The sequence below is a fragment of the Urocitellus parryii genome, chromosome 12, assembly GCF_045843805.1.
Source record: "Urocitellus parryii isolate mUroPar1 chromosome 12, mUroPar1.hap1, whole genome shotgun sequence".
Taxonomy (NCBI): Eukaryota; Metazoa; Chordata; class Mammalia; order Rodentia; family Sciuridae; genus Urocitellus; species Urocitellus parryii.
Window position 1 is genome coordinate 6,579,730 of NC_135542.1, and position 26,626 is coordinate 6,606,355.

Below are 26,626 nucleotides of genomic sequence, written 5' to 3' on the forward strand. Positions count from 1 at the left end.
CAATAACAGAATTCCTTAAGATGGAAGAAAATTTGTAGGCACCTGTGGAAGCTGTTATTTGGTTTGTTTTTCTCTGAGAAACTCTTTGTAAATTTCAGGAGAGCTGAAGTTTCCCTCCTATGAAGTCTTCATCACGAAGTCTGGTAGGACACTCTGCCAAGGTCATCCTAGCCAGTGCCACCACTCCTCCTCTTCCTTCCTCTTTCATAGAGACTGTAAGACACCGTTTTCCAGGACATTTCTGGTTTACACCTTATTCATCCCTGAACTTGCCCAGGGTGTCTCATCGTGGGCGCCCACTAGGTGGCAGCAGTGTAACCTGTGACGTACACTCAGAGCAAACATTTCATTACAAAAGTCAAATCAGAGCAAATAATTAAGTGTGTTTCAAGAACTACCTGCCTTGACCATTCAGAACAAGTGAGAGAGTAGCAAGGGGAGGAAAGCAGGAACAGGGGCAGGACAGGTAGCTCCTTCCTGAGATGCCACAGAGCGGCAAGGATTCCCTTCCTCATTAGAAGGACTTTGATGGCACATGGAATGAGCACTGTGGTGTCCTTTTCGATTTTCACTCTCAAGATGAAACCTGCCTGCGGTGAAGTGAGGAAACAACGGCTTTGAAGAGGAGATTTTTTTTCCCCCTTTATAAATTGCTCTTCAGGTTACGATCGTATGAAGGTTCTACAGGTAGCTCCTTGGGCTTTCACAAGTTCTTTGAATGACTGTGTTTGAGTCTGAAGCTGAATTGCCCAAATAGAAGCATTAAAAAAAAAAAAAAAACAGTAGAAATCTTCTACACACAGCCTCAACAACATACTTGGACTCTCTTGGATGGACCTACAGGCTATGTGTCTGTCACCTTGAGCCAGGTGAATGCAGCTCCTCTCTAGAAGTCCTCTCCACGGCAGGTGTGTGGCACACATCTGCACCCAGGGTGTGTAGCAGAAGCCCACAGAATGGGTCTCAAGATATTCGTGCCTTTTAGTCCTTGCATCTGGTGGTTCTTGCTCGTGGCTCTTGTAGGCTCTGAAGCATCTTCTGATTTGAATGAATCTGCAAATTCCCCTGCTCAGCACGCACCTCAGGCTTGGTTTGCTGCTTCCAGCTCGGTGCCAGATGAAAGGATATCTGTTTTCGAACTGGATTATGATTATGTGCAAATTCCTTATGAGGTCACCCTCTGGATACTTCTAGCATCTCTTGCAAAAATAGGTAAGTCCTCAAACACCTGGTTTTAGAAGTTGTTTCTCACATGAGATAACCTATGTGAATATGCCTGATAGATGGAGGACTAATCGGACTTCAAATGTTAACTGTGATTAAATAAAAATTCTCTTCCCATAAGTCAAGGGTAAGTCACAAGTTCTTTATCTATTTTTAACAAAGCTGCTCAATGCTTCAGGATTGTGCTTTAAAATTTAAGAGACGACGGTGAGGTCCTGGGTTCCTTTGGTTTCTTCTCATTTCGGGTGACACTGTTGGGACATTGTCATGTAAAAGTCTCAGTATGCTTTATAAAATTAAGACCTTGGAGTGAAGCAGGTTGGAAATTTCGGGAACCACATAATGTTTCTTCTGTGAAATAATCTTCCTTCATTCTCAACCACAAAACGGTTGCATTCATTAATGGCTTCCATTGTTTATTCTTTACAAGTGCATGTTCCTTGAAACTTGACAGAAGCAAGGCGCAAGACAATCACAGGCAACTCTTGTGTCCCTCAGAGACAGGATATGGGGCCAAATTAGATGGTATCTGTTGGTAAAATATTGGTTTACATCTAAGTCAAATGGAGCCAATGGCCTGCTTTGTGAAATAAAGTGATTTTTTTAAATGACAGGATTAAATTCCTACCATGGAATTTGTGTGTGTGAGTGTGTGTGTGTGTGTGTGTGTGTGTATGTATACCAAAAAAAAAAAAAAAGCAAGGGGTACTTTACACTTTTCTACTATTTAATCCTTAATTGTACTCCCCTGTTCCTTAGAATATTAGCTTATTCCAAAGTGGAAAATCAATATGATCATCTCAATTCCTAAGCATAATATCTCCTTTGTCTCAGCTCTAAACTTTGCATTATTTGAGTAGGTAGATTGCCTGATTGAGATAGAATCTCTAGAACATTTGATGCCCATTTATATGTATATACATTGTCTCTAAGACGGATTTGAAATGTGGGTTTGAGCCACACATGGTCTGCATTGAAATTTGCTGGGCTTTTATCTATTAATCTCACTCCCTCCTGATGGCTTGGGGCACAGGTGTGCTCATTAGGAGCGTCTTTATAACTTTTACTCATTTTGAACTAATAGAGTATGAAGACTGGATGGGAATTGTTAGTTTAAAGAGCTCCCTTGCAATTCACTAGGGGTCTCATGTTATTTTAGAGACCTGTTCAAGTAAAAATGGCTTTCCACATGGAGCTCATCCTCAGTTCAGAGCAAAGAGTCTAACACCTTCATGAAAACCATGTTGACAATGAAAATATTCAGGGTGGTCTTGGGAGATGATAGAGTGTTCCCTCTGTAAACAGGCTGAAGATTCTTGGCCTCCACTGTCCGTCCCCCACTTTAGCCTCCCTTTATCAGTAATGGTTGCCATTGGTCTGGGAATCAGGAGACTAGTTCTGTCCTTGACTAGTTGGTCACTTTGTCCATCAGAAGATCAATCAATGCAGAAAGGGTGCGTTTCATCTTAGTTTCATATTAACCTAAAGCCTAGCTTGTCCTTTCGAGGTGTGGCTCAGACTCACTAGGGTTAAAATTTAAGAGAACTCAGAGGACACTATTGTCTGTGGAACTGCTGATCTAAATGCACTTATTTTCATGTGAACGCCATTCAACATAGTTTAGAAAGAGAAAATTGCTTAAGTAGTTTGTCAGCTTGAACATGCTTATTCGAGTATGATTTCATGTCTTCTAGTCTTCAAGAATCTAGATAATTTCTGTGTTCCATATGGATATGGGGGTGAGAAGAAAAGGCATATTTATTGAATGCATACCATGTGCCAAGTTCTGGGTTGGAAGTTTTATAGAAGATGGTTCACTTCCCAAAGGCAAAATAATGGCAATGATAGTAATAATACTGATGATTTGTAAAACTGTAACATGTAAGGATGCATAGGACCTTTTTGAGATTATATTATAAAACCTGAATACAGGCAATGCATGGAAATGACCATGGTTCCTGACCTCAAGGGCCTTTATTTTTCGAGGTCCACTTAATAGGGGTTGGGTTGTGGCACAGAGGTACAGTGCTCGCCTAGCATGCATGAGGCACTGGCTTTGACCACATAAAAATAAAATAAAGATATTGTGTTGACCTACAACTAAAAGTAAGAATTCGAAAAAGAACATTTAATAACGGGGAAAGCCTATGTATTATTTTTATTGACATAGGTGAGATGTGACATTCTATTGAGATTATCGTTTCAACTTTATAACACATCTTTGATTTCCACACGCTCATACACATATTCACGCAGATCAAAACTTGAAGGAAATGCTTAAAATTTGTCTCTGAAAAGACTCCATTTTTATACTTAAAATATTTTATGAGTTATATTTCCATATGTGAAAAAATATTAAATAAGTGGTTTTCCATCTTTGACTCAAACTGGAAAATTACATCCACTTACATGTGGGTTCATTTAGCCTTCATACCTATGTTATCCAGAGATTTTCAAGTAATTTTGCTTCCTTTGCCTCCAAATTATTGTTCTTACTTCCTCATTTAAGTTTTTTGGGGTTCTTTTTAGTTTTTCATGACAGGGTAATGCATTTTGATATAATTATGTGAGCATGGAATATATCTTATTCTAATTAGGACCCCATTCCTGAGGATGTACACCATGGTGAGACTCACGGTGGTGTTTTCATGCGTGTACCTAGGAAAGTTATGTCAGATTCATTCTATTGTCTTCCCTGTTCCTCTCTCTCTCCCTTCCCTCCATTCTCCTTTGTCTAATCTACTGAACCTCTATTCTTCCCTTCCCACCCCCTTATTGTGAGTTAGCTTCCACATATCAAAGGAAACGCTCCATGTTTGGTTTCGGGGGATTGGCTTATTTCACTTAGCTTGATAGTCTCCAGATCTGTCCTTTTACTGGCCAATACTATAAAGTCATTCTTCTTAATGGCTGAGTAATACTCCATTGTGTATATACACCCCCATTTTCTTTATCCATTCATCTGTTGAAGGGCACCTAGGTTGGTTCCATATAAATAAATAGCTTAGCTATTGTGAATTGAGCTGCTATAAATATCCATGTGGCCAGCTCACTGTAGTATGCTTATTTTAACTCCTTTGGATACATACCAAAGAGTGGGCTAGCTGGGACAAATAGGGTTCCATTCCTAGGTTTTTGAGGACTTTCTATACTGCTTTCCAGAGTGGTTGCACCAATTTGAAGACCCATCAGCAATGTCCTTACCGACATTTCTTGTTATTTGCGTTGCATTCTTGGTAATTGCTCAAGGGCCTTTTGATTTAAGGAGGAGGACAGGTTAACCTACAACTGACTGGTAGACATTCCAGAAGAAAAACACAAAACGCTCTCCAATTCCTTTTAAAATAACCAATTATGCATTTGTAAAGCAAGGATATTCCAGAACAAAGATAACCACGAAAACGAAAACAAAATCACCTCAGACTTTGTCTTTTATTTTACTACAACTTTTGGAAACATCACTGAAGAATCTTCCTGGAACCGTTTGTAAGGATGGGATTATAGATTCGTGATGGATTTCAAAGTGACTAACTGTTGTCCCTCGGGAAAGGCGGGACGCGTTTTAGAACACGGAATGCCTATAACGTGTCCCTCTAGGAAGCCTGACTTATGGGTAGGTAGCGTCCAACAGGAAGGTGCAGCTTGGCAGGTGCCTGCTGGATCTCTTTTGGAAAACTTGATTCCTGGAAGCAGGGCCAGCCTAGGAATCCACAGAACCTTAGAGAATCACACTCTGGGCTTTTCCATCTTCTTATGTTAAGAAAAGTTGAGTTTGATTAAAATGACTATAAAGAAAGGAGAGAGAGAGAAAGAGAGGCTGATAAAGTTGTAACTGAGAAATAGTGAATCCACGGCTCTAAAAGGAAGCCCGAAGCTAGCCTTGAACCTAGTGCAATGGAGGTGGGAGTCGGTGTCTCGTCCACTGATGGGATTATACTCCATGGTGCTAACCTGTCTGCATAGAGGAGGGACCCATATCCTCTTTGGGTGACTAACCCAAAATATCCCTGAGGAGACATTTATTGGCTCCCGATGGCCCCTGGGAGGAATTCTCGCTCCCTTAATTTTGAATTCAAGCCCCTCTATTATTCGGCACAAAATGACCTTCTCTTTTCCTAATATTCTTCACGATTCAAAATTTGCTCCAGTCAGGTGGAAGTCCTCGATGAAGGTCGAAAATATCTGCCTCTCTTCTGCCCTGGAGTCCTCTCCACCTAAAATGTCTCTCATTCTGCCATCCAGTGCCATAAATCCTGGTCCTTTTCCCACAACCCCTTCAATCTTATCCCACGTCACAACATCCACGATGATGCGAACTCATTCATTTGCATACCTACAGATTCTTTCAGCAAATAGACCAGCTGTGTAGACAAGGCGCTTTGCTAAGCACTTGGAGAGAGAGAAATCATTCTGCCTGAGTCTGAGGAGAGTACAGGTTAGTAGGGCTCAGAAGTTGTGCAAAAAAAAAAAAAATGTAGAAAGGGACCATGGCTATCAGACAGGTAGAGTACAGATCATTTTTTTTTTTATAATTCAGAGAAAGATATATTATTTCTTCAGGAGGAAGCTTAGCCTCAAAGTCTGAGCAGGACCCCAATAGACCAAGAAAAGGATAATTCCAGCAGTGATAATAGGATAAGAAGACAGAACAGGAGACCTGCACAATGGAAAGGAATCTGGTTGGCTGAAATGAGGGAGGTACAAAGGTGGGGTCAGCTGTGTGCAGGCAGACTTGGACAGGTCCCCATGATGATCCACTGACCTCTGATCTTTCACTATATTTGTTGGTACGTTCAAAATGCAGCTAATTGTACATTTATTTATCTTATTACTTCCTTTTCTTCTTCTTTTTTCTTTGTACTGAGGATTTAACCCAGGGGCACTTGACCACTGACTTACATCCCCTGTCCTTTTAAGTGTCTTGTTAAGTTGCTGAGACTCTCATTCAATTGCTAAGACTGACCTTGAACTTGTGCTCCTCCTGCCTCAGCTCCCAAGTCGTCAGTATTACAGGCATGTGCCATAGCGCCCCAGTAATACATACCATTATTTCTGTCTTCTAACTTGGGTCTGTCTTCTAAAATTTCATCCTCAGTGGGAGCTGTGTTGTCCATCATTACATCTTTAGTTTTCTACTTCACAGTACTTAGCACAGAGGGACGCTCAACCAATATTGTTGGTTGATTGTTGCGTCTTCTGAGTTTTAGGTGGGGAATGAGATAATCTGATACATATGGTGTAAAAAACTCATCTGGCTGGAGAGTGTGGAATCAGCTGGGGGACTGAGGTTGAGAATGGAGCTGTAATTGTCACCTTTCTCTGACTAGGACAAAACACCTAAGATAATTCACTTATAAAGAGGAAAGGTTTATTTTGCCTCACAGTTTTGGAGGTTCCAGCCCATGAGGAATTGGCTCCTTTGCTTTTGGACTTGTGGTGAGGCAGCACATCGTGGTGAAAGGATACAGCAGTGCAGACTTGCTCCCTGGGAAACAAAAGAGAGAGGAGTAAGGGGCAGGGGTCTCACAATCCCTTTTGAGAGCATGTTCCCATTGACCTGGAGCCCCCCCCCCCACTAGGCCCTACCTCTTAAAGGTTTTATCATCTCACAATATCACCTCCCTGGGGACCAAAACACTCAGGACACTGGGGGACATTCAAGATTAAAAGTACAGCAGGAGGTGAGAAGAAAAATGCGATATTTAAGATGAGGAATCAGGATGTCTTCAATAAAGACCGTGGCTACAGAAATGGAGGGGAGAAGGTGGACTTCAGAGGGACTGGAGGAATTCAGGGCTGGTGGCCTGAAAGGGCAAAGGTGATGAAGAGGGATTCATGAGAATGTGGCCCGATTTCCCTCTTCAGCGTCTGATCAGGAAGCCATGTCACTGGCTAAAGAGAGGAGACAAAATCAGCAGCTTTTAATGGCTGCCTGTTTGTTGAGTGAAGAGGGGAATGAAGTAAGATGGGAAAAGCTGAAGACAGTCCAGGTGAGTAGGTCTGATTTTGCCTGAGCCAGAGGCAGAAACGGCATCTGTAAGTGCACAGTCTGGGCATCCTGAGCGCGGAATACAGCTCAGTGGTGGAGGGCTGGCCCAGCAGGTGCAAGGGCCCTGGGCTGGATTCCCAGCGCTGCAGAAACCCAGGGTGGCCGCCCTGGCCGCACTCCCAGTCCCGGCCACGGATGGGAAACTGAGGCTGGGAGAAGCCAGCCAGCGGGCCCCAGGTCCTGTCCGCTTGGCTTTCCGGGAGCCCCGTTTCACGAGCCATTTCCAAACGTGCTCCTCTGCGCTTCCGCAGGTTTCCACCTTTACCACCGGCTGCCGGGCCTCATGCCCGAAAGCTGCCTGCTCATCCTCGTGGGCGCCCTGGTGGGCGGCGTCATCTTCGCCACCGACCACAAGTCGCCCCCGGTCATGGACTCGAGCATCTACTTCCTCTACCTGCTCCCGCCCATCGTGCTGGAGAGCGGCTACTTCATGCCCACGAGGCCCTTCTTCGAGAACCTCGGCTCCATCCTGTGGTGGGCGGGTCTGGGGGCCCTGGTCAACGCCCTGGGCATCGGCCTGTCGCTCTACCTGGTGTGCCAGGTCGGGGCCTTCGGCCTCGGCGACCTCAGCCTGCTGGACACCCTGCTCTTCGGCAGCCTCCTCTCGGCCGTGGACCCCGTGGCCGTGCTGGCCGTGTTCGAGGAGGCGCGCGTGAACGAGCAGCTCTACATGATCATCTTCGGGGAGGCCCTTCTCAACGATGGCATCAGCGTGGTGAGACGTCCCAGGGGTTCAGTGGGGCTCGGGCAGGAGGCGATCCTCGGGGCGAAAGAGGAGGCCAGAGTCTGGACCTCTGCCAGGAATGGGCAGACCCCGGTGCACACAGCATGGCCCCCAATCCAGTGACCTTCCTTAGGATCTGCACCGTGCACCTGACTGCACACTAGCACTGGGTCTTCACACGGGCGAAAAGGGTGGCCTGTCTTATAGAGAGAGAGAGTTGTTTTTCATTTATCAGATCTCACTTCCATTCCTTCCCTTGGCATGCTTTAAAAAAAAAATGCTGCATGAGATGAAGTGACATCAAAGATAAGATCGGGAGAGAATTGAGAAGATTGATAAAAATGGGTGGGCTTTGTGTATCATCACCCGATTACCATGATACATGGAAAATGGGAATGAGAGATTTCTTCTGAGGAAGCCTCTAGATTAACATTAGCACTAAGGCTCAGGAGATGTCAGTGGGCTGAGGGGCTGTCATATCCCACTGTAGGTAGTTCTCCATGTTCAGTTTCTTCATAATCGCTGCAATCTTTATCAGGTGCAAGTTTTTTTTTTTTTTTTAATCAGGTGCAACTTACTTTCAAGTCTCTATACCAGCACATAAGTAAAACTAGAATTAATTTTATCAATGAGGATCAAACTGTACAAAACTGGGGAGCACAGCTGGGTGGAGTGCCATGCCCCTGTGGTCCTAGCTTGATGTGACACAGAGGCAGGAGGATCTGTGAACCCAAGCGTTTGAGACCATCCTGGGCAATTAGCAAGACCTCATCTCAAAAGAACTGCAAAAATATGAAAAGCAAATAGCTACAACAAAAAAATAAAGCTGTGTAGCATAAAACACCAAAGGTTCCACTTGCCCTCTCCTCACTCCCCGTGCAAAAAGCTACTACTTTTATCCATCTTGTCCTCTCCCTCCCAGCCTTTATCACACGCACACGTGAATGTATACAGTTGGGGATTCATATTTTAACAAAGACCGGGCAGATTATATTAGATGTATTGCTTAGATAGAAGAAGTCTTGAAATTCTTACTATGTCTTTTCAGCTGTTGGGAAGTATGTCACAGTTCATGTTTACTATAATTTAATTTCCTCAGTGAATGGTTATTTAGGTTATTTTCAACTTTTTGCTCTTATATACAATGTGGCAATGAATATTCTTGTTTCTGCATATTTCTCTTTTTGCTTCACTGAGACTATTTATGGGATAGTCTCTTAGAAATGAAATTCCCAGGTTGAGCAGTGTATGCATTTAAAATTTTGAAACATGTGGTTGTTTGAATCACCTCCCACTCACCTCATTGGTAAATGAGAGATTCTCAGCCGAGGGTTATGGAGATGGCCAAATGCATGACACCCGACACTGGGCAGATGAGATTGATGGTGGTTGATGAGTCACACATGCTCAGAGCCCAGAGCGGGAGGACGCCACACACCATTCAGGGCCCCGCAGGGCTGCCCTCAACGAGAAGCAACCAGCAGGGGCCGGGGTGGGCAGGCAGGAGGATCGGGTAAGCCTGGTTCTTCACAGATGATTGGGCTATTTGGATGGTTTTGCTGGCCGCCAGGGAACTGAATCCCGCTAGTTGGAGATGAGCAGGAACTGTGCCTGGTCTCCTTGGTAAAAAGGCTTTTATCACTGGGGGACATTATCCACAGGGCTGTGTGCGTTGGGAGGAGGGGGAGGGCTTGCAGTTGGGCTGTTTGAGGGCCTCCTGATTTTTCCAAATATCAAGGTAGCACGTGACATTGAACTTAATTTTATGCCTTACACCCCAGCTGCCAAGAATTTCCAGAAAGCCTTTATCAGCTTGCACTTCATAGGCAGTGTATTGACTGCCGCCTCCTTGATTTTCACAGAACACACTGTTTCTGCATCAGGAGCACAATCATATGATCTGCAGGAGTTCTTGCCAAGAAATAGTCTTCATTAATTACCAAGGCGAGCGCTGGACTCAGCTGCCCTGGAGTTTGAGAATCAGACCTGACCCTGAGTTTTTCTCTGCCTTTTACCTCCACCGTCTGGGTTCAGGTTGTCAATTCAGGGCCAGCAGCATATGTCAAAGTTTAATGGCTCTGGCCCAGACACGTCTAAAGAATGAGATTTTCAAAATAAAATGGGGATTTTTGAGTGACCCGAGTATCGGCAGAGGGCACTGCTGTGACCTTTGCCAGACGAGGCTGCTGTAGGTTTGGCTCTGGTGAGGCTGCCCACATGTCACTCTGTGGGCAGCCACAGCACAGTGGGTATTAAGTGTGTGCTGGGCGCTGCTGGGTCTCTAAGTGAAACCAGAGAGGCCCTAGGTCCAGATTTAGAAAGCAGCTTGAAGCAACTGGTACTTTCGGCCATCCAATGGTATTTTGAGCTAAGGGCCTTGAACTCACCCTTTCATTGAGCAGTGAGCCTGCCCAAGGCCAGCAATCAGTACTGTGCTCTTTCAGCAGGAAGTCTGAGTCATCCCGAAGGTGGCCAGTGATTGTGGCTTATATGTGACAGCTCTACAGATCTTTATCCCCTCAGGGCTGCCTTCTAGAGTGGGCCAAGCATCAATGAGTCTGATTGGCCAGGTCTTTTATTCCACTATTTCTTCCTCTGGCTGAAATTGCAGGTTCTGATTCTAATTCACCAGAACACACCCTCAATGGTAGGCAGAGGGGACAGAGACAAAACCCACATAGCTTTAAAATGACGGCCAATACTATATTGTATACTGGAAATTTGCAAAGAGAGCAGATTTCAGGTGACTTGACTATGTGCATTAAAGGAAGGAAGGGAAGGAGAGAGGGAGAGAAGGAGAGAGGAAAGGAAGGAGAAGGATGGGCAGAAAGTGTGTGATGATGTGGAGGTGGATACCTTAATTAGCTAGACTGTAAAGACCACCACATTATACTATGTACATTAAAACATCATGTGGTACAATTTGACTATATGCAATTCTCCTGTTAAAAATATAGGATGTTTCAGGACTGGAGATGTAGCTCAGGTGCAGAGTGCTTAACTAGCTTAGTCAGGGCCCTGGCTTCAATCCCCCAGTGCTATGATGAATAAAAAAAAATATTTGAAAAATAAAGGATGTTTCTAAGATTGCTGAAATAGAAGGATCACCCACATCCCCGGATGAATCTCATGGCCAGAATTCTAGAAGGCAAACAGGTGTGCTACCATACGCAGGCCCCGAGTGGTTCATTTTAGCATTTGTCATTAAGTTTTTAGATCATATTATGAAGCGTGAGTAAATACCCTCATTTTAAAGATGAAGAAAATAAGGCAAAGGAAATTGAAATAGGCTGAACAAGGACACGCCAGGAGGCCCAGCTCTGCCAACTGCCCACCTCTCTTCCTTTTTACCTTCTGAATTCTCCACTCTTGGAGCTGGGAGGGGACAGGAGAGAACCCATGCATCATCAATGTGAAGATTGGGCCCACGTCCGGTTAGGGAAGCTTGTCCACTTCTAAAAACCAAAAGGGGCGGGCTCTGCAAGTCCAATGTGTGACTCTGGACAAGATTCTGATCTTTCTGTGCCTCCTTTTGCAGTAGAATCAAGATGATGATACTCTTTGGTTCGTAGAGTCCTTGGAAATTCAGATTCAGCTTTTGGTACAGTGGGTGTCCAGTCTTGGGTCGACACTCATGATGGTCACTCTGATATCACCCCACCTCAAGGACACTCCATGGTGGCTGGTTCACTGTAGCTAGGCAGCTGATTTCAAACATGGCACCACCTCATTGACAGAAGGGCAGATTGTTCTTGTATGTGTATCTCTCCCTGGTTCTTCTGGATCAACTTGCTGAAGGTGGTACAACAGAATTCTCTCAGTCCACCTCCGGATGGGGTGAGGCTGAGACTGGAGCTCAGGGGGTCTGGCTGGGGAGTATCTCTGCTCTTTCCTTGACATCTTCTCTCTCCCCTCCCATTTCCCTTTTCCTCTTGTCTTCACTCCTTCCTCTAGAGATGACTCTGTATGAGATCTTGCTGCCTCTATATTCCGTTCTCTAGGAGCCTTGAGATAGAAGGAATTGAGCTCATTGCCTGTCTGAGGGCTAGTCCTGGGATAGTCACTGCTTTGTGGAGTTTTTCTTTCTTCAAGCCGCATGACAACTGATTGAAGCGTGGATTCTCGTCACCATTCTGTGAAAGGGTATTAGGGAGTCGTCACGGACATTGTCCCCCAGGACCTGAGTTCTAGGTTCTTATTGAGATACTTGGTTTTCTTGGTTAGGTTGAGGGTTAGAGCTGGGTTAGAGATATGGTTGCTTAGAGTTAGGGTGTGGGGTTGCCAGCTGAGTTCTGGGATCTCCAAGTACTTGAATTTCTATTATCATTTTCCTTGGGAAGACACAGACTCTCAGAGAGGGCATTTATTTATTAATTGAGCAGAATTTAGCATCTGCATCTTAATATCTAAATAAGAAGTGGAAATACAGCCTCTTTCTGCTTCGCCAGCTAGCAGTTCCCTTCTGCTGAGGCTGTTAGTAAGAATGTTTTACTTCTCATTCAATTTGCACTTGGCCCTGAATGTACGATGCATACCTGTGGCTAGCATTAGATCTTAAACCGCCCTCTCCTTCAGGCTGGAATTCCTTTCCCCTCTCTTTCCTGATCTGTTTATCAGCCTTTCCTAATGGGCTGCCTGGTGGCTCTCTGATTGGTCTTTCAGCTGTTCCCTCCCAGTATCTGCATCATAGGGCCCAGAATCTAGAACTCAGGGAGCCAATGGCCGTCCTGCAGAAGGAAGAGAGAATTGATTGATGGGGGCCGTGAGGGTGCTGCTGGATGGGTGAGGGTGCTGCTGGCCCTGGGGCCAGGCTGCTGCTCTGCCTGGGCTGCCAGCCTCCACAGGCTGCAGCCCACCTTCTCTGATGCTTCTTTTGAATCTGCATCTTTCTGGGAAGCTGTGAGCACACTGAAAATGTTTCCCTCAGACCCATGTCCACCACCAAGTTTCCACATTGTTTCCTGAGCCCACCCTCCAGGGGCTGGAAGGACACTGGTGTAGTTGTCAGTGAAGAGTCCCTTCATTGAGTCCCTCTTCCCCACAGTCTGATGCAGCTGTCCTTCCCCTGTGCTGTCCGGGGCACGGGGAGAATCAAGGTGAACCGTGCATCTGACACATCCCTGGGGATGATACAAAGCCTGCCTTCATCAAAGGGCAGATTTCATGGTTTATATTTTCTGTCTCAAATGGGTTCCTAACTCCATTACCCGCCATTCACAAGGCAGTAAAGCATAACCAAGAGTATGGGCAGGAGCCTGTGTGCCTCTGTTCATGTCCTTCCTCTGCTGCAAGTTGTTTGACTTTAGTAGGAGTCACTTAACCTCTGTGAGTCTCCGTTTTCTTTCTGTGAACCAGAGATAGGATTGTACGAGGATTAAAATGAATCCATACAGATAAAACATTCAAAATAACTTGTGGCACAGGCACCCTGTGTTTGGTGTTACGTGGCGTTCACCTGCCCAAGGGCCTCTGAGCGGCAGAGCTCTCCATACCCTAAATGATGCTGCCGGGTTTTGTCTGTCTGTCTGGACTTTGCAGGCTGAAACTTTCCTGCAGAGCTGCGTACAAACTTGAACAGAATCCAGAAGGGACAGTAGGCAACTGTTCCTTATTCTTCTTTTATTTCCTTTTATTTTATTCAGATTCGGAAGCATCAGGGTGGAAGGTGAGAGGTGAGAATAACTTGGCAAGAGTCCCCAACTTACAATGTTTGGACTTTTTAACTTTCCCACGGTGTGAAAGCAATCCGCGTTCAGTAGAAGCCCTACCTCCAATTCTGATTTGGGTCTTTGCTCATGCTGCTGGGCAGTGGCAGGGAGCAGCAGCTCCCAGTCACCCCCATCAGGCCGGGGAGCAGCAGTCACCCTACAGTGCACCGTGTTGTGACACTAGGATGTGTGGCAGGTCATGTGTACTAAACGCATTTTTGACTCGGGACGTTCTCACCTTCAGATGACTTGATGGAGATGTAATCCCACTGTAAACCAAGCAGCACCTGTAGACAGGTCCTCTGACGAAGAAGGTAGGGAGCTCCGTGTGTCAGGGGATGGCATGATTTTCAGCAGGAGACTCTATCATTCTATGCTTCAGTTTCATCATGTGTAAATTAATTAATCCAACCTCAGCATGTGGTTTTGCAGAGGCTATCAAATGAGACCCCCAGGTGCCCATTAAAGGTAGGTGAGGATTCATAGGTCAGAGGAGCCACACCAAAATGACAATCATGATGCTCATCAGGCCCAGGACTGAGGGTCGGGTCTGAGCCTCAGACAAATAGGGCCATGCAGCCTTGGTGGGTTGGCTCAGGGTGAAAGCCAACCCCCTGTAAAGCCTCAGCAAGTGCTTGGTGTGGTGCAGGGTGTCCCCACGGGGTGCATCTGACCCAGACAGGGTGGACAGGAGTCTGGGGCCCATCCAGCCTGGACCCTGTGTTTGTCTTTAGACATGTACTCTGGGGGCTTTCCTTATGGGCTTCCCTGCAGTGTGCCAAAGGGTCCTCTGGGAGTGAGGCATGGTGCTGGCTGTGTGTGTGTGTGTGTGTGTGTGTGTGTGTGTGTGTGTGAGAGAGAGAGAGAGAGAGAGGCAGCAAACAGCTTGAGATGAAGCTTGGACCAGGTTGGGGGTGCAGAAGGACCTGGGAGCAGTGAGGGGGCCAGGCATGTTTGGGGGTGCAGTGGGTCGCCAGGAGAAAGGAGGCACATCTGACTCCTGTCCTTCTGTATTGAAGTGACACCTTTTCCATCTGCATGTCTGGCTCAAACCCACAGCCTGGAACCACTGAGAGGTGTGCCAGAGCAGGGCTGGAGAGGGGCCCTGCAGGGAGTGCTTCCTTGCAAGTCCTCAAATTGGATTCATAAATACTCATTCGGTTCATTTTCTTCCTTCCGCCTGAAGTAAGAGAATAGTGGAGGGGGGAATTGTGCACATTGGTTTTTCACCAGGCTAAGCTGTGAGCCACTTAGGGGTGATTAGAACTCACTTCAGTTCACAAGTACAAGAAAAAAGAACTTCTCTGGCTGTCAAGTTGTCTTTCCTGCGGCAGGAGGTGGGCTTGAGCAGCTAGGCACATGGACTTGGAAAAGTGACACGGTGGGGTGGGGGTGGGGGGAAAGCAATGCTATTTCTCTCTTCAGGGAATAATCGGGACAAATTTGCAGAAGGGCACATGGGAGCTGCCCTGTCCCTGCTCCAAAAACTATGCACTTCTCACCAACTGTGCTAAAAGCCAGGGATGCAAAAACAAACAGGCTTTGCCCTGTGCCTTTGAGCAGCCACAAGCTATGAGCTTCTGACTTTTCTTAGCCTCTGACCATGCACCTGCCTGTTCTTCTGTATCTGCCTAGAACCCTTCCCAGCCACAGAGGTTTCCTAGGAGGTTATATAATACATTCATGGAAATCCCTGACTTGGGAGGAAAGCCTAGTGTTCTAAACACAGCCTGGAGAGTTTCCTGGTCCTGTGGTTTTTGACACATGTCCCACCACCAACAGGCATGTGTGCATTCTCAAGGTCTTGTTGGATATGTTGGGCTGCGAGATGGAAAAACTATGCCCAGCATCATGTGAAAAGTCCTATGAGTTGACTGTTGGGAGGGGTTGGTTGGCAAATAGCTTCCCTGTGGCTTCCTCAATGATTGCGTAAAGGGACAACAGCCAGCAGAACCTGTTGTACAGGCCTGCTCTGGAGCATTAGATCCAAGAGATGGGTGAGGTAAGAAGCTGTGCTCATTCGTATTTCACTTCTTACCACCAGGACCGGCTGCGGTTACTGGTGTCTTTGTCCATTCTGTGTTGTTATAATGAAATACCTGAGTCTCGTTACTTTACAAAAAAATAAAAGAGGTTCATTTTGGCTCATGATTTGGGGGTTGAAAGTTTAAAAGGCAAGATACCACCTGGTGAGGGCTTCCTGGTTAGGTCACCTGGTGGCAAAGACGCAGAGAGGGAAGCTGCCAAGGTCAGAGGGTGCACGTTCAAGGGAGGGAGCCAAAGAGATTCAGGGGAGGAGCCAGGTCCCCCGGTCACAACCTGCTTTTGAGGGACTTCCAGTGAGAGTGAGAAAAACCCTCCTGCTCAAATAGCATGAATCCGTCCTGAGGATAGAGCCTTCCACCGGTTCCTGTGTCTTAAAGATCCCACCACCTTTCAACATCAACACGGGACCCAGCCTGCAGCGTGTGAGACTTTAGGTGACTAATCAGGAGTAAAAAGTAGACTAGAACCATGGGAAAGGATTGAGGTACCACGAAATCCAACTACCTTATGTATTGATTGATTTTACTTATTTTTGAGGTGCTGGCATCCAAACCCAGGGTCTCACAGATGCTTCTACCTCTGGGCTACCTCTGGGCTGCATCCTCAGCTCCAACTCCTATATTCTAATGTTGAAGTTGAGTTATGCTTGGTGGAGCCAGAGGTCTCCTGAGTCCTAATCATCCATCCATCTGTCCATCCATCCATCCATCCATCTATCCATCCATCCATTTATCCATCCATCCATCCAAAAATATTACTGAGCAACTACTTTCTCTCAGACACTGATTTTTTCACTAAGTCAGAGAAAACTCCTAAAATAAAAGAAAATCACTAAGCTTGTCTTCAGTGAACTTAAATCTACTGGTCACAACTGATGTTTGACTTTGTAGTTAAAAGTAACTGAGCTTTGAGATTGGCTTTTAAGTTACTTTTTGTATCACAGAGGTCACTACTGACCCCAGATGGTAAAAGACCATCACTTGAGTATTTGCTTCAAATTGATGTGGGAATGGGGAAGGGGGACGATTTGCATAGAGGAGGGACACTAGGCTCAGGCACTTGCTTGAACAGAGTCCGGATGAGGAACAGATATTGGTAGGGGATGACTCGTCTTAGGTTGGCTTTGAACTACTAAATTTGAGTTATCAATGGGCCTTTGAAATAATTGTTGGATCATTATAGAAATACAAGTCTAGAGGTTGGGAGAAAGATGAAGTGGAGATGTATATCTGGGAGTCCTTGGTGGGGAGGTGGTTCTTAGAGCTGCAATAGGGCGAACTCCCACCCTCGCTTTCTCCAAGCTCAGAAGGGTTTTCACAGTTTTTAAAGTGAAAAGACGTTCATTCAAGGAACTTGTTTGCTGTGCCCTAGGTCAGTGACATTCTGCCACTTTCAGTATGTTTTCCTCCTCTTCACATTATCGGACATCAGTTCACCAACGTGGCCTTTACTTTACTCTCTGAGTCCATTAGCAATGAATGTTGAGGGAGGCCAAACCCAGGACCGTTGGTAACAGCACACTTCACTCTCCTCTCCTGGGGCCGCAGGTCTTTTTTCTTCTTTTAGGAGTGAAGAATGTCCTCTCATTGTGCAGTCTTGCCAGGTAATTCAGTAATTAGTAGCAGGCTTCCTTTAGCTGTCACAGGGTCAAGACTAGTGCCCCACGACAGAGCTGAATCTGCCATTGCCCCTCCTCACAGGATCAAACATTAGTTAGATCAACACAAAGTGTGTCATAGCCTAAATGTAAAGATAAAATTATAAATCTCCTGAAGAAAACATAGAGCCAAAATCTATCTAATCATGGAATTGTCAAAACAGGAAAATCATAAACAAGCAAACAAAAAAGGGAAATAACATAATAACCTGGATTTTATCAAAAGAATAAGTTTTGATCTTTAACATGCACTTTTAAGTATAAAACCAGAAGACAAGCTAAAGAACAAAGAACTTATTCTCTATGCACATACCTCACAATGAATTTATGAAGAATATATAAAGAATTTTACAACTCAATAATAACAAAAAAACAACTTAATTAAAAATTGCCAAATATTTAAACATGTGTATCACAAAAGAAGGCAGTTATCAGCCGGGTGTGGTGGCTCATATCTGTTATCCTGGTAATTCTTTGGCTGAGGCAGGAAGATTTGAAGTTCAAAGCCAAATTCAGCAACTTAGCATGACACCTTCTTAAAAAAAAAAAAAAAAAAAAAAAAAGAAAGAAAAGAAAAATACTGGGATGCATTTCTAGTTAGGAAGACAAAATGATACAATGGCTTTGGAAAACTATTTGGAAGTCTCTTTAAAAGTTTAGCCTGTGTCAACCGTATTACCTAACCATTGTATCATTTTACCAACTTGTTGGAAGAAAACTGACAACAATCCCAAGTATTTATCCAACAGAAATAAAAGCATATATCTGCACAAAAGAATTGTGAAATTCACAGTAGCAATATTCAAATAACCAAAAACTGAGGTCAGGGAGAACAAATGCCCATTACCAGGTGATGGGGTGGCTGAAATTGCCTATAACCATGAATTAGAAATTGACGGGAATACAAAGAAATAGACCACTGATACCCGCAATAACAGGAATAATTTCCAGAAATATTATACTAAGCTAATGAAATCAGACACCACAGAGTCCATACCATATTATTCATTTCAATTAAAATGCAAATTCATCTCTAATAGATCAGAAGTTTCCTGAGGTTAGGGTCAGAGTGAAGGAAATAAAACAACCTGGAAATAGACTTCAAAAGAGGAATGAGGAGCCTCTCTGGGTTTGTGCAAATATTCTATATCTTGATCACAGCCTTGGTTTTATGCACATGTACAATGGCCAGAATTCATTCATTTTAGATGCAGTTTATTATATGTAAATTATTCCTCCATGAGGTTGACAAGAAAAAAATCTAGCATACTTGCAATTGACTCTCCATCTCTGCTGAGCCTTGGTTGGTGGGCTGTTGTCAGGCGTCACGTGAGTTTCTCTGGGTTAAACAGAACATGCACAGTGGTATTGGAGTGGCTAGTGTTATAATCGGGGAGATTTGCAATTACATCTTGTAAAAGGACGATTCCCTGAGACAATGAGAAAGGAAGAAACTCTAACCTGTTCTCCTTGTGTCAAAAACAGATTTAACCTTGACTCCCCTCTCTCTCTCTCTCTCTCTCTCTCTCTCTCTCTCTCTCTCTCTCTCTCTCACACACACACACACACACACACACACACACACACTATTGTGATTTAAAATGAATTCAAAGATACTATTTTTCCTGTAGTGATACCTAGAACCTACTAATCTGAAAGGTAAGAATTGTTTTGCACACAGTCCTATGGATTGTGCCTATAAATGCAGTCTTCCTAATTGTGTGCCCTTCTGAATGTGCCCTGACATCCTCCTTCAGGATACACCAGGGTCAAGTTCAGGGCTGTACTGATTGGCTTTCCCAGGCCACTGCAATGGATTCAGAGTAAAGAGTTTTTATTTGTGGTAGTAATATTCAAATCTTTGTATCTCAGTCATGTTTCCCGGAGTTTCCTCTGGATTTGAGAGTCAAATAAAGCTCACTTAACCTCATTCAAACCTTCCTGATCTGGACTTGTGAAAGCAGGTCTGGCTTCTCATCTTGGCTTCATTTCTTTGGGAGTTCAGCTCCAGAAATGAAAAACCCAGGGCTCCTAAGACCCACACATGGATTCCTCCAAGGTCGGGCAGAAAGTGGAATGGATCTAAATAAACTCACTGCATCAGGGTACAACCATGAAGTTTATTTTACATTTATTTTGAAACCATAAATCACAAATTTCAAATACTTGGATTAGCTTTTCCTGAAAACACAGCTTCATTTGTTTAAATAACATAGACCAGTATAATAACAGTTTTGTAAAATATTATTGATCCACCGATGGACAATAAATCCATGCATATTGTCCAGGTTATCCATAGATCAGACACCCAGAGGGTATTAGATGTGCAATACCTCCCAAGAAGGAGGAACCCAAGGGAGGGGAGAACTCTGAGAATCCCTTACAGAGTGACCACAGCGGAAGGAGAAAGGGAAGGAGGGACATTGAAAGAGTTTACCAAGCTCATCACAGAGTCCTCAGGCCAGGGACACCTACCGTAGGAGACCTGCCTTCTGACAAAGGACATATTTTAGTGCCCCTGCCACACTCCTTAGCTGAGAACAGAACACAAGAATTAAAATACAGCAGGTGGCTGGACATTTCATTCCCTGCAGTCAGAGATACGAAACACTCTCACTGCCACAGATGGAGAGATGGATGGTGGATGCCAACATAGGTAGATGATAGGCAGGCAGGTGGGATTAGAAAGGACAAATTTATAATATTCATTTATCTGGAGGGGATTGTGAGCCATGCATGGAGGTTTCTTTAGCATTTTTGTTTCTTAAAATTTCTTCACTTTTGTATGTATACCTAAGCAAATCTGGTTTAAGATTTCTACAAATATTCCTTTTTCAAAGTAACTCCTTTCTTCATTTCATATTAAGAGATACACATCACAATATGCATTGTGTGTGTGTGTGTGTGTGTGTGTGTGTTTGTGTGTGTGTGGGGGGGTCCTTGCTCGGGCAAATTTGCACTAAGCTTTCTGATTCTTTTTCAACTTTTCCACTTTCTCCTTCTTCCAGAAAATGCACTAGAAACTTCTCTTTGGGAAAGGAAGCAAGTTTTTTTTTTTTTTTTTTTTTTTACAATCTGTCCACATTCCTTATCTAACCAAGCTTATCAGCCACTGGCTGCTTATTGCATTAAAAGTCAAACACTGATCCATTTGGAGGGGATTCACCACCGGTTAGGACCTTATAAGATTCAAAATAAATTATTGGTGCTCTAAGAGATTTATAAATCAAGAATGCTAGTCTATAATACAAGTTAATTTCATTTTTGTGGACATTTTGGTTACGGAAACTATATCAGGTATACCTCTCTGACAAACATACAAATTCAAGTCCACTTTGACACCTAGAACATGACCTTATTTGAAAACAGTGTATTTGCACAGTGATTAGTTAAGACGAGCTCACATGGGACCAAGGTGGACCCTAATCTAATGACGGGTGTCCTGTTAAAATGACCAGGTGCACAGAGGAGACACACAGAGGAAGCCATATGAAGAGGTGACAGAGCCTGGAGCGATGTGTCCATAAGACAAGGAACACTGAGGATTGCCTAAAAACACTAGGAACAAGGAGGGGACAAGGAGGAATCCCCCCTTCACACTTTCCCAGGGAGCATGACCCTGGCCCATCTTGATATCCAGTCTCCAGAGCACTGAGAGAATAAACTCCCACTCCTTCAAGCACCTGGCTTGCAGCACTTTATTCTTAGAGCTTTGGGAAAATACACAGAAATCAGGGTCCCGAGCTACATGGCAAAGGGCATGTGAACTTGTGATTCTAGGGTCATTGTGCACCCTTCTTGTGTCCCTGGCAGCAAAGTCCATTGGCAATGGGGCACTCTAAAGGACAGTTTGTAGCTCTTGGGCTCCTTTGAGGACTGACCCTCTTTGCCAACATTCCAAAGCCAAGAGTCATGTTCTAGGATTTTTGATCTCTGTAGAAAATGTACAAATAGTATGCATGGTGACTCCAGGTCCCCCCAAAAGCTAGGATGTCCATTCCTACTCATCAGTTGCTTCTACTTTCTCAGTAGAGGAAACCCCTCTAATAAATGAAAGGCCCTGCTTAGAGGAGAGAGCAAATGAGATGAACTGGGACTTTGTTTTCAATGTATTCCGATAGTTTATGATTATGTACACAACAAGAAACCAACCTACAGACAGCTTTGCAGATGAGTTATCATTTATTGTCTGTCTCTCTCTGTGGGAAATTAGCCATTTCTTATCATAAGGGGAGACACCAGGTATAGAGCAGTCCTTGCAGGGTGGGGCAAGTCTTGGAAGTAGGCTTTGGAGGGAATGACTGCAGCTGCCTGCAGACTACAGACCAAGGGGCCAGATTCTGCCACCCAGGGATCAATGTCTGCACAAAATGGCATGCATTTCTGATAATTCCCAAACCCCAAAGCTGTCAGTCATGCAGAAGAATGGAGGGTCTTAATAAGGAAGATTGAACTGGAACAGTAGGCTCCAGCCTGGGAAACCTTGGTAGGGTGCAGAGGAGAGGAACCACATCCAGAAATAAGAGGAGAGCCAAGTGTGAAGGCAGGTGTGGGTGTCCCCTGCAAGACTCACTTTGAAATTTAATTGCCTTGTGAGAGTGTTGAGAGGGTGAACCTTTATGAGGTGAGTCAATGAATTAACTAGACTAATGTCAGTATCACAGGTTGGGTTATCTCCAGAGTGGGTTTGTGATCAATTCAGGTTCCTCTTGCCTTCTCTGTCTGGCTCAGGTGTGCTTGCCTTCCCTTTCTGTCATGTTCTATGAATCAGAAAGGCCCCTTACCAGATGCTGGCACCATGCTCTTGGACTTACCAGCCTCCAGAATTGTGAGCCAAATAAATGTCTATTATTCATCAATTACCCAGTCTGTGATATTCTCTTATGCAGCAGAAAATGGGCTCAGACAGGGAGGGGATGAATGGGGAATAGACCCAGTCATTCCCAGAGAGTCCCAGTGGTCCTTCTGTGATTCAGAATATACTTACAGTGACTGTTTCCTTGAGATTTATCTTCTGTCCCCTGCTCTGATTTTTTTTTTCATTTGTCCTGCTACGTGCAGATAATGGCAAATGTGTGTATGCTGTGGTTTAGCAGGATTCCCAGGGACTGAGATTCTCAAAGATCTTTGTTTTCTGCAGCTATCTTACTTCATCTGTTTTATAGGTCTCATTACCTGAATGTCTGCTGCCACTTTACAGAAGCTTGGTCTAAGTTCTGGGCTGCAAAGTGATAAGTACATCCCTGTAATTCCACAATAAATGTGAAAATAAGTAGAGCCATAATAGGGAGATTAGGAGTGTGTCTCACATAGACCACAGTGGTTTGGAGAAGTCATTGAGATGACACATAGACACTACTCAATAGGGCCCGGTTCTGATAAACCCACTGTTAAGTAGAAAATTCACAAATTGAAAATGCACTTAAAACGCCTAACCCCCTAAGCATCTCAGCTGAGCCACACAGCTAACTGCGAGCTGCATTGCTGCTGCCCAGCCTCATGAGAGAGTATATCTGCAGATCATGAGCCTGGGAAAAGTTCCAAATTCAAAGTACAGCTTCAACTGAATGCATATCTCTTTCACACCACCATAAAGTTGAAAAAAAATTGTAAGTCAAATCATCCTAAGTCAGGGACCATCTGTATATGAAGACTGTAGTAGGTTGGTTCAGTTGGGAAAGAGAAACCACACAGTAGATTAGAGAGAAAATGTTTATGTAAAATTTATTAACTATGATAAGTTGATAATTAATAGATGTATGGGAACTATGGTCCCAGGGGCTAAGGGAGGGCATCCCAGGAACAAGACACTTGGATGGGTTTCAGATCTTACTGGGAAAGGTGTGTATCTGGACACTAGAAAGCAGAGGAAAGCAGAGGAGGTGGGTTAGCAGACCGGAGCTGGTCTAGAGTTGCTGGGCAAGTGGAAGAGCATCTTCTGGAAGGCAGGCAGGGTCCGAGCTCAGCCATCCCTGGTGCAGTGGAAGCCTGGGCTCTGGGGGCCTCGGGAGGAGCTAGCCGCAGGCAGGGGAAGGGGCCGTGACTACACAGGGAGGACTACTACTTCGGACCCCAAGGGCACAGACATGCTCTACCTGGGCCATGCTGGGGCCTTCTGTTGGCAGATTATCACACGAACCTGAAGCTGCAGGTTGCAAAGGGATCCCTTTCAGGAATCATGGCAAAGCCAGGCTCCACCAGAAATCCTTACCCTCCACATGACCGTCTCTGGAGGATCCCAAGAAAACTTTATCCTTCAGTGTCCCTTCTGCCCCATCTCTTAAGAGAGCTCAACCTAGTGCTCACTTTAAAGGAGAAATGTTTAAAGAGCAGACATGAAAATAATCTGATCTATGTATACAATATAGAATGATCAAATCTGGGTAATTCGCATATTTATTTTTTGGATACTAGGGGTTGAACCCAGAGGCACCTAATCACTGTTCCACATTTCTAGCACTTTTTAATTTTTTTTTAATTTTGAGACAGGATGTCCCTGAGTTATTTCAGTCCTCACTCAGTTGCTGAGGCTGGCTTTGAACTCGAGATCCTCTTGCCTCAGCCTCCCTAGCCACTGGGATTATAGGCGTGTACCACCACACCCAGCTCGTGTATCGATTTCAAGCACGTGCTTGGTTACAAGCGACCAGTATTATGCTTTCTCTTTGTGAATGTGAATGCATTTAAACTACTTGGAATATATTTAAAAGTTAGGTAGCCATGTTAGTATTTGTTGTGGAATTTATTGTTGTATATTATTTAACTAAACACAAAGTTGAGAAAAGGTGTGTGAAAATTTTCCAATTCCTGTTTATCATCTTTATTTCATTTTTTTTTTGTCTAGGTCCTATACAATATATTAATTGCCTTCACAAAGATGCATAAATTCGAAGACATAGAACCTGTCGACATTTTGGCTGGATGTGCCCGATTCATCATTGTGGGGTGTGGGGGAGTATTTTTTGGCGTCATTTTTGGATTTATTTCTGCGTTTATCACACGTTTCACTCAGAATATCTCTGCAATCGAGCCGCTCATCGTCTTCATGTTCAGCTATCTGTCTTACTTAGCTGCAGAAACACTCTATCTCTCTGGCATCCTGGCGTGAGTACAATCCAAGTACTGAGTCTCCTAGTCAAACAGAGAAAGTTGAGGACCACAGAGGGTGAACCAAGCATCTGGAAAAGGCGTGACTTTGGATATTACTCCCCCAAAGTCTTGCAAGATGTAGGATATTTAAAAAAAAAAAAAAAACTTTTGTGAGATCTGATTCAGGTCTTTTGCCAAACAAATAGGAGAGCAATTATCATACCAATTTAGGACTCACAGAAAAGCTGGTGCAGAGAAAAGCTAGGGGAAAGTTCAAGGTTAAAATCTATCTTTGTAGTTTTTAAGATTTTCTTTGAAAAATTAATTGTAAAGTAGAAGGGAGCCAGGCCACAAAGAGCTTCCATTCCTGAGCTCTGCTCTCCGTGGTGCCCTTCAAATCGGATCAGAGTTCCAGGACACTTCAGCCTGGAATGACATTATGCAGATGGGATAGGACTGGAAATACAGATTTCTTTGTTCTGATGAAGACATCTTTGAGATGTTTATCCTCGTGTTCCTTGTAAACTTGATATGTTTTTCTGAGACTGAGTCTTCTCAATTTGGCCCACTCTAATTGATCATGTGTTTTTCTCTCTGACATTGCCCTCCTCTCTAACTCTTCCGGCAGAGCTATCTAATTCTATTGTGTAGGGATACCTCTAAAAATCACAATGTAGGTGCTAAGTATTTAAAATGGCAAAACCCATCCAGACAAGGCAAAGTTCTTTCATTTCCCCATCCTCTCTAAATGGCTGCAGGACAGAAGCATTCGAAAGGAAAGATTTGTCATGAAATAATTGTAAGCCATTTGCTTGAGTGTAAGAAATCAGGGCCTCCCTGAGTTATTCTGTCTATCCAACTTCAGTGGGATTTACTCTGGTTTAAGGCAGAGTAAAGCAGAAAGTGAAGGTTGGGACTGACAAAGCTCTCAAGGAGGGTAGGAAGGTAGAGGAACCTTCTGCTTCTTGTTCTCTGGCATGAGTGTCCTCCATTTTGCTATGTGAAAGCCATGCCATACCCACTTTCTCTACCACATTCACCTTCCCTTGTATCGCCCCCACCTTCCAGAGGAGAGAGAGAGAAAATGTGTGCAAGATCGATAGGCAGAGAAAGGGAGCAGAGGCGTTGCCTTTTCTGGGTACAGACTTGCTTCAAGGATCTGTAGCTTTGCCAGTGGGGAGGATCTTTTTCGGAGAAGTAAAACCTGTTGCTTCTCTATGAGACTCTGCTCCCATTGTAGAATCACAGCCTGCGCCGTGACCATGAAAAAGTACGTGGAAGAAAATGTGTCCCAGACGTCCTACACGACCATCAAGTATTTCATGAAGATGCTGAGCAGCGTCAGCGAGACCTTGATCTTCATCTTCATGGGCGTGTCCACCATTGGGAAGAACCATGAGTGGAACTGGGCCTTCATCTGCTTCACCCTGGTTTTCTGCCAGATCTGGAGAGCCATCAGTAAGGAACAGCAGGGCCCCGAAGACTCCTACCCAGCTTGTGGGTTTTTCTTTTTCTTCTTTTTTTTTTTCCTAGTTCTCTTTATTCCCTTCTGCCATATAAAACCATAAGCAGTGAGTCGGTGCTAACTGGTTTTATTGCTTAGAGGAGGGTTGGCACCTGGTAGTGACCAAGAATGTTTTAGGTGGGTTCCCTCCATCAGCTCAAAGTTATGAGTGGCTGGCAGATAAGGTTCTGCACTGAAGCTGGGAGGAAGCAAAGAATATTTTCTCTTTTAATTGAAGACTGAACTTTTACATCTACACATTTAAATATAGCTCAGTAAATGTATCCCTTGCACTTCACTTCTTTGCCAATTTTTACCCTCTTGCACCTTAAATCAGATATAGATTATAAACTGTGGGTATTTACACATTTGTTACAGGATAAGTGAGAACTTCAAAATTGTGTAAGGCAAATACACTTACATATCCCTCTAAATAGCACAGTTAGTTTGAGGGTTTAGTGCATGGGTATCTAGCAAAGAAAGGGCCAGGAAGTGAATTCTTATTTTAAAAAGAACTCAATACGAATTAGTAAGGACAACTATAAATTAAATGATCTCCCTCTTGTAAATCGTGCATAATTTTTGAAATTGAGATTCAATGATTGCTGATTTATCTTGAACATTT

The 26,626-nt window shown here is 44.2% G+C and overlaps 1 protein-coding gene across 1 annotated transcript in view; it reads left to right on the forward strand.

Annotated features, from left to right (window-relative positions):
• The first annotated feature begins 956 nt into the window (after positions 1–956).
• The window catches only part of Slc9a4 (solute carrier family 9 member A4), a 51,562-nt gene continuing 25,892 nt past the window's right edge, over positions 957–26,626 (forward strand). The window contains exons 1-4 of the mRNA XM_026408619.2: positions 957–1,212; positions 7,525–7,988; positions 24,253–24,512; positions 25,738–25,955. Coding sequence (XP_026264404.2) covers positions 957–1,212; positions 7,525–7,988; positions 24,253–24,512; positions 25,738–25,955 — 1,198 coding nt within the window. The remainder of the gene's footprint in view (positions 1,213–7,524; positions 7,989–24,252; positions 24,513–25,737; positions 25,956–26,626) is intronic.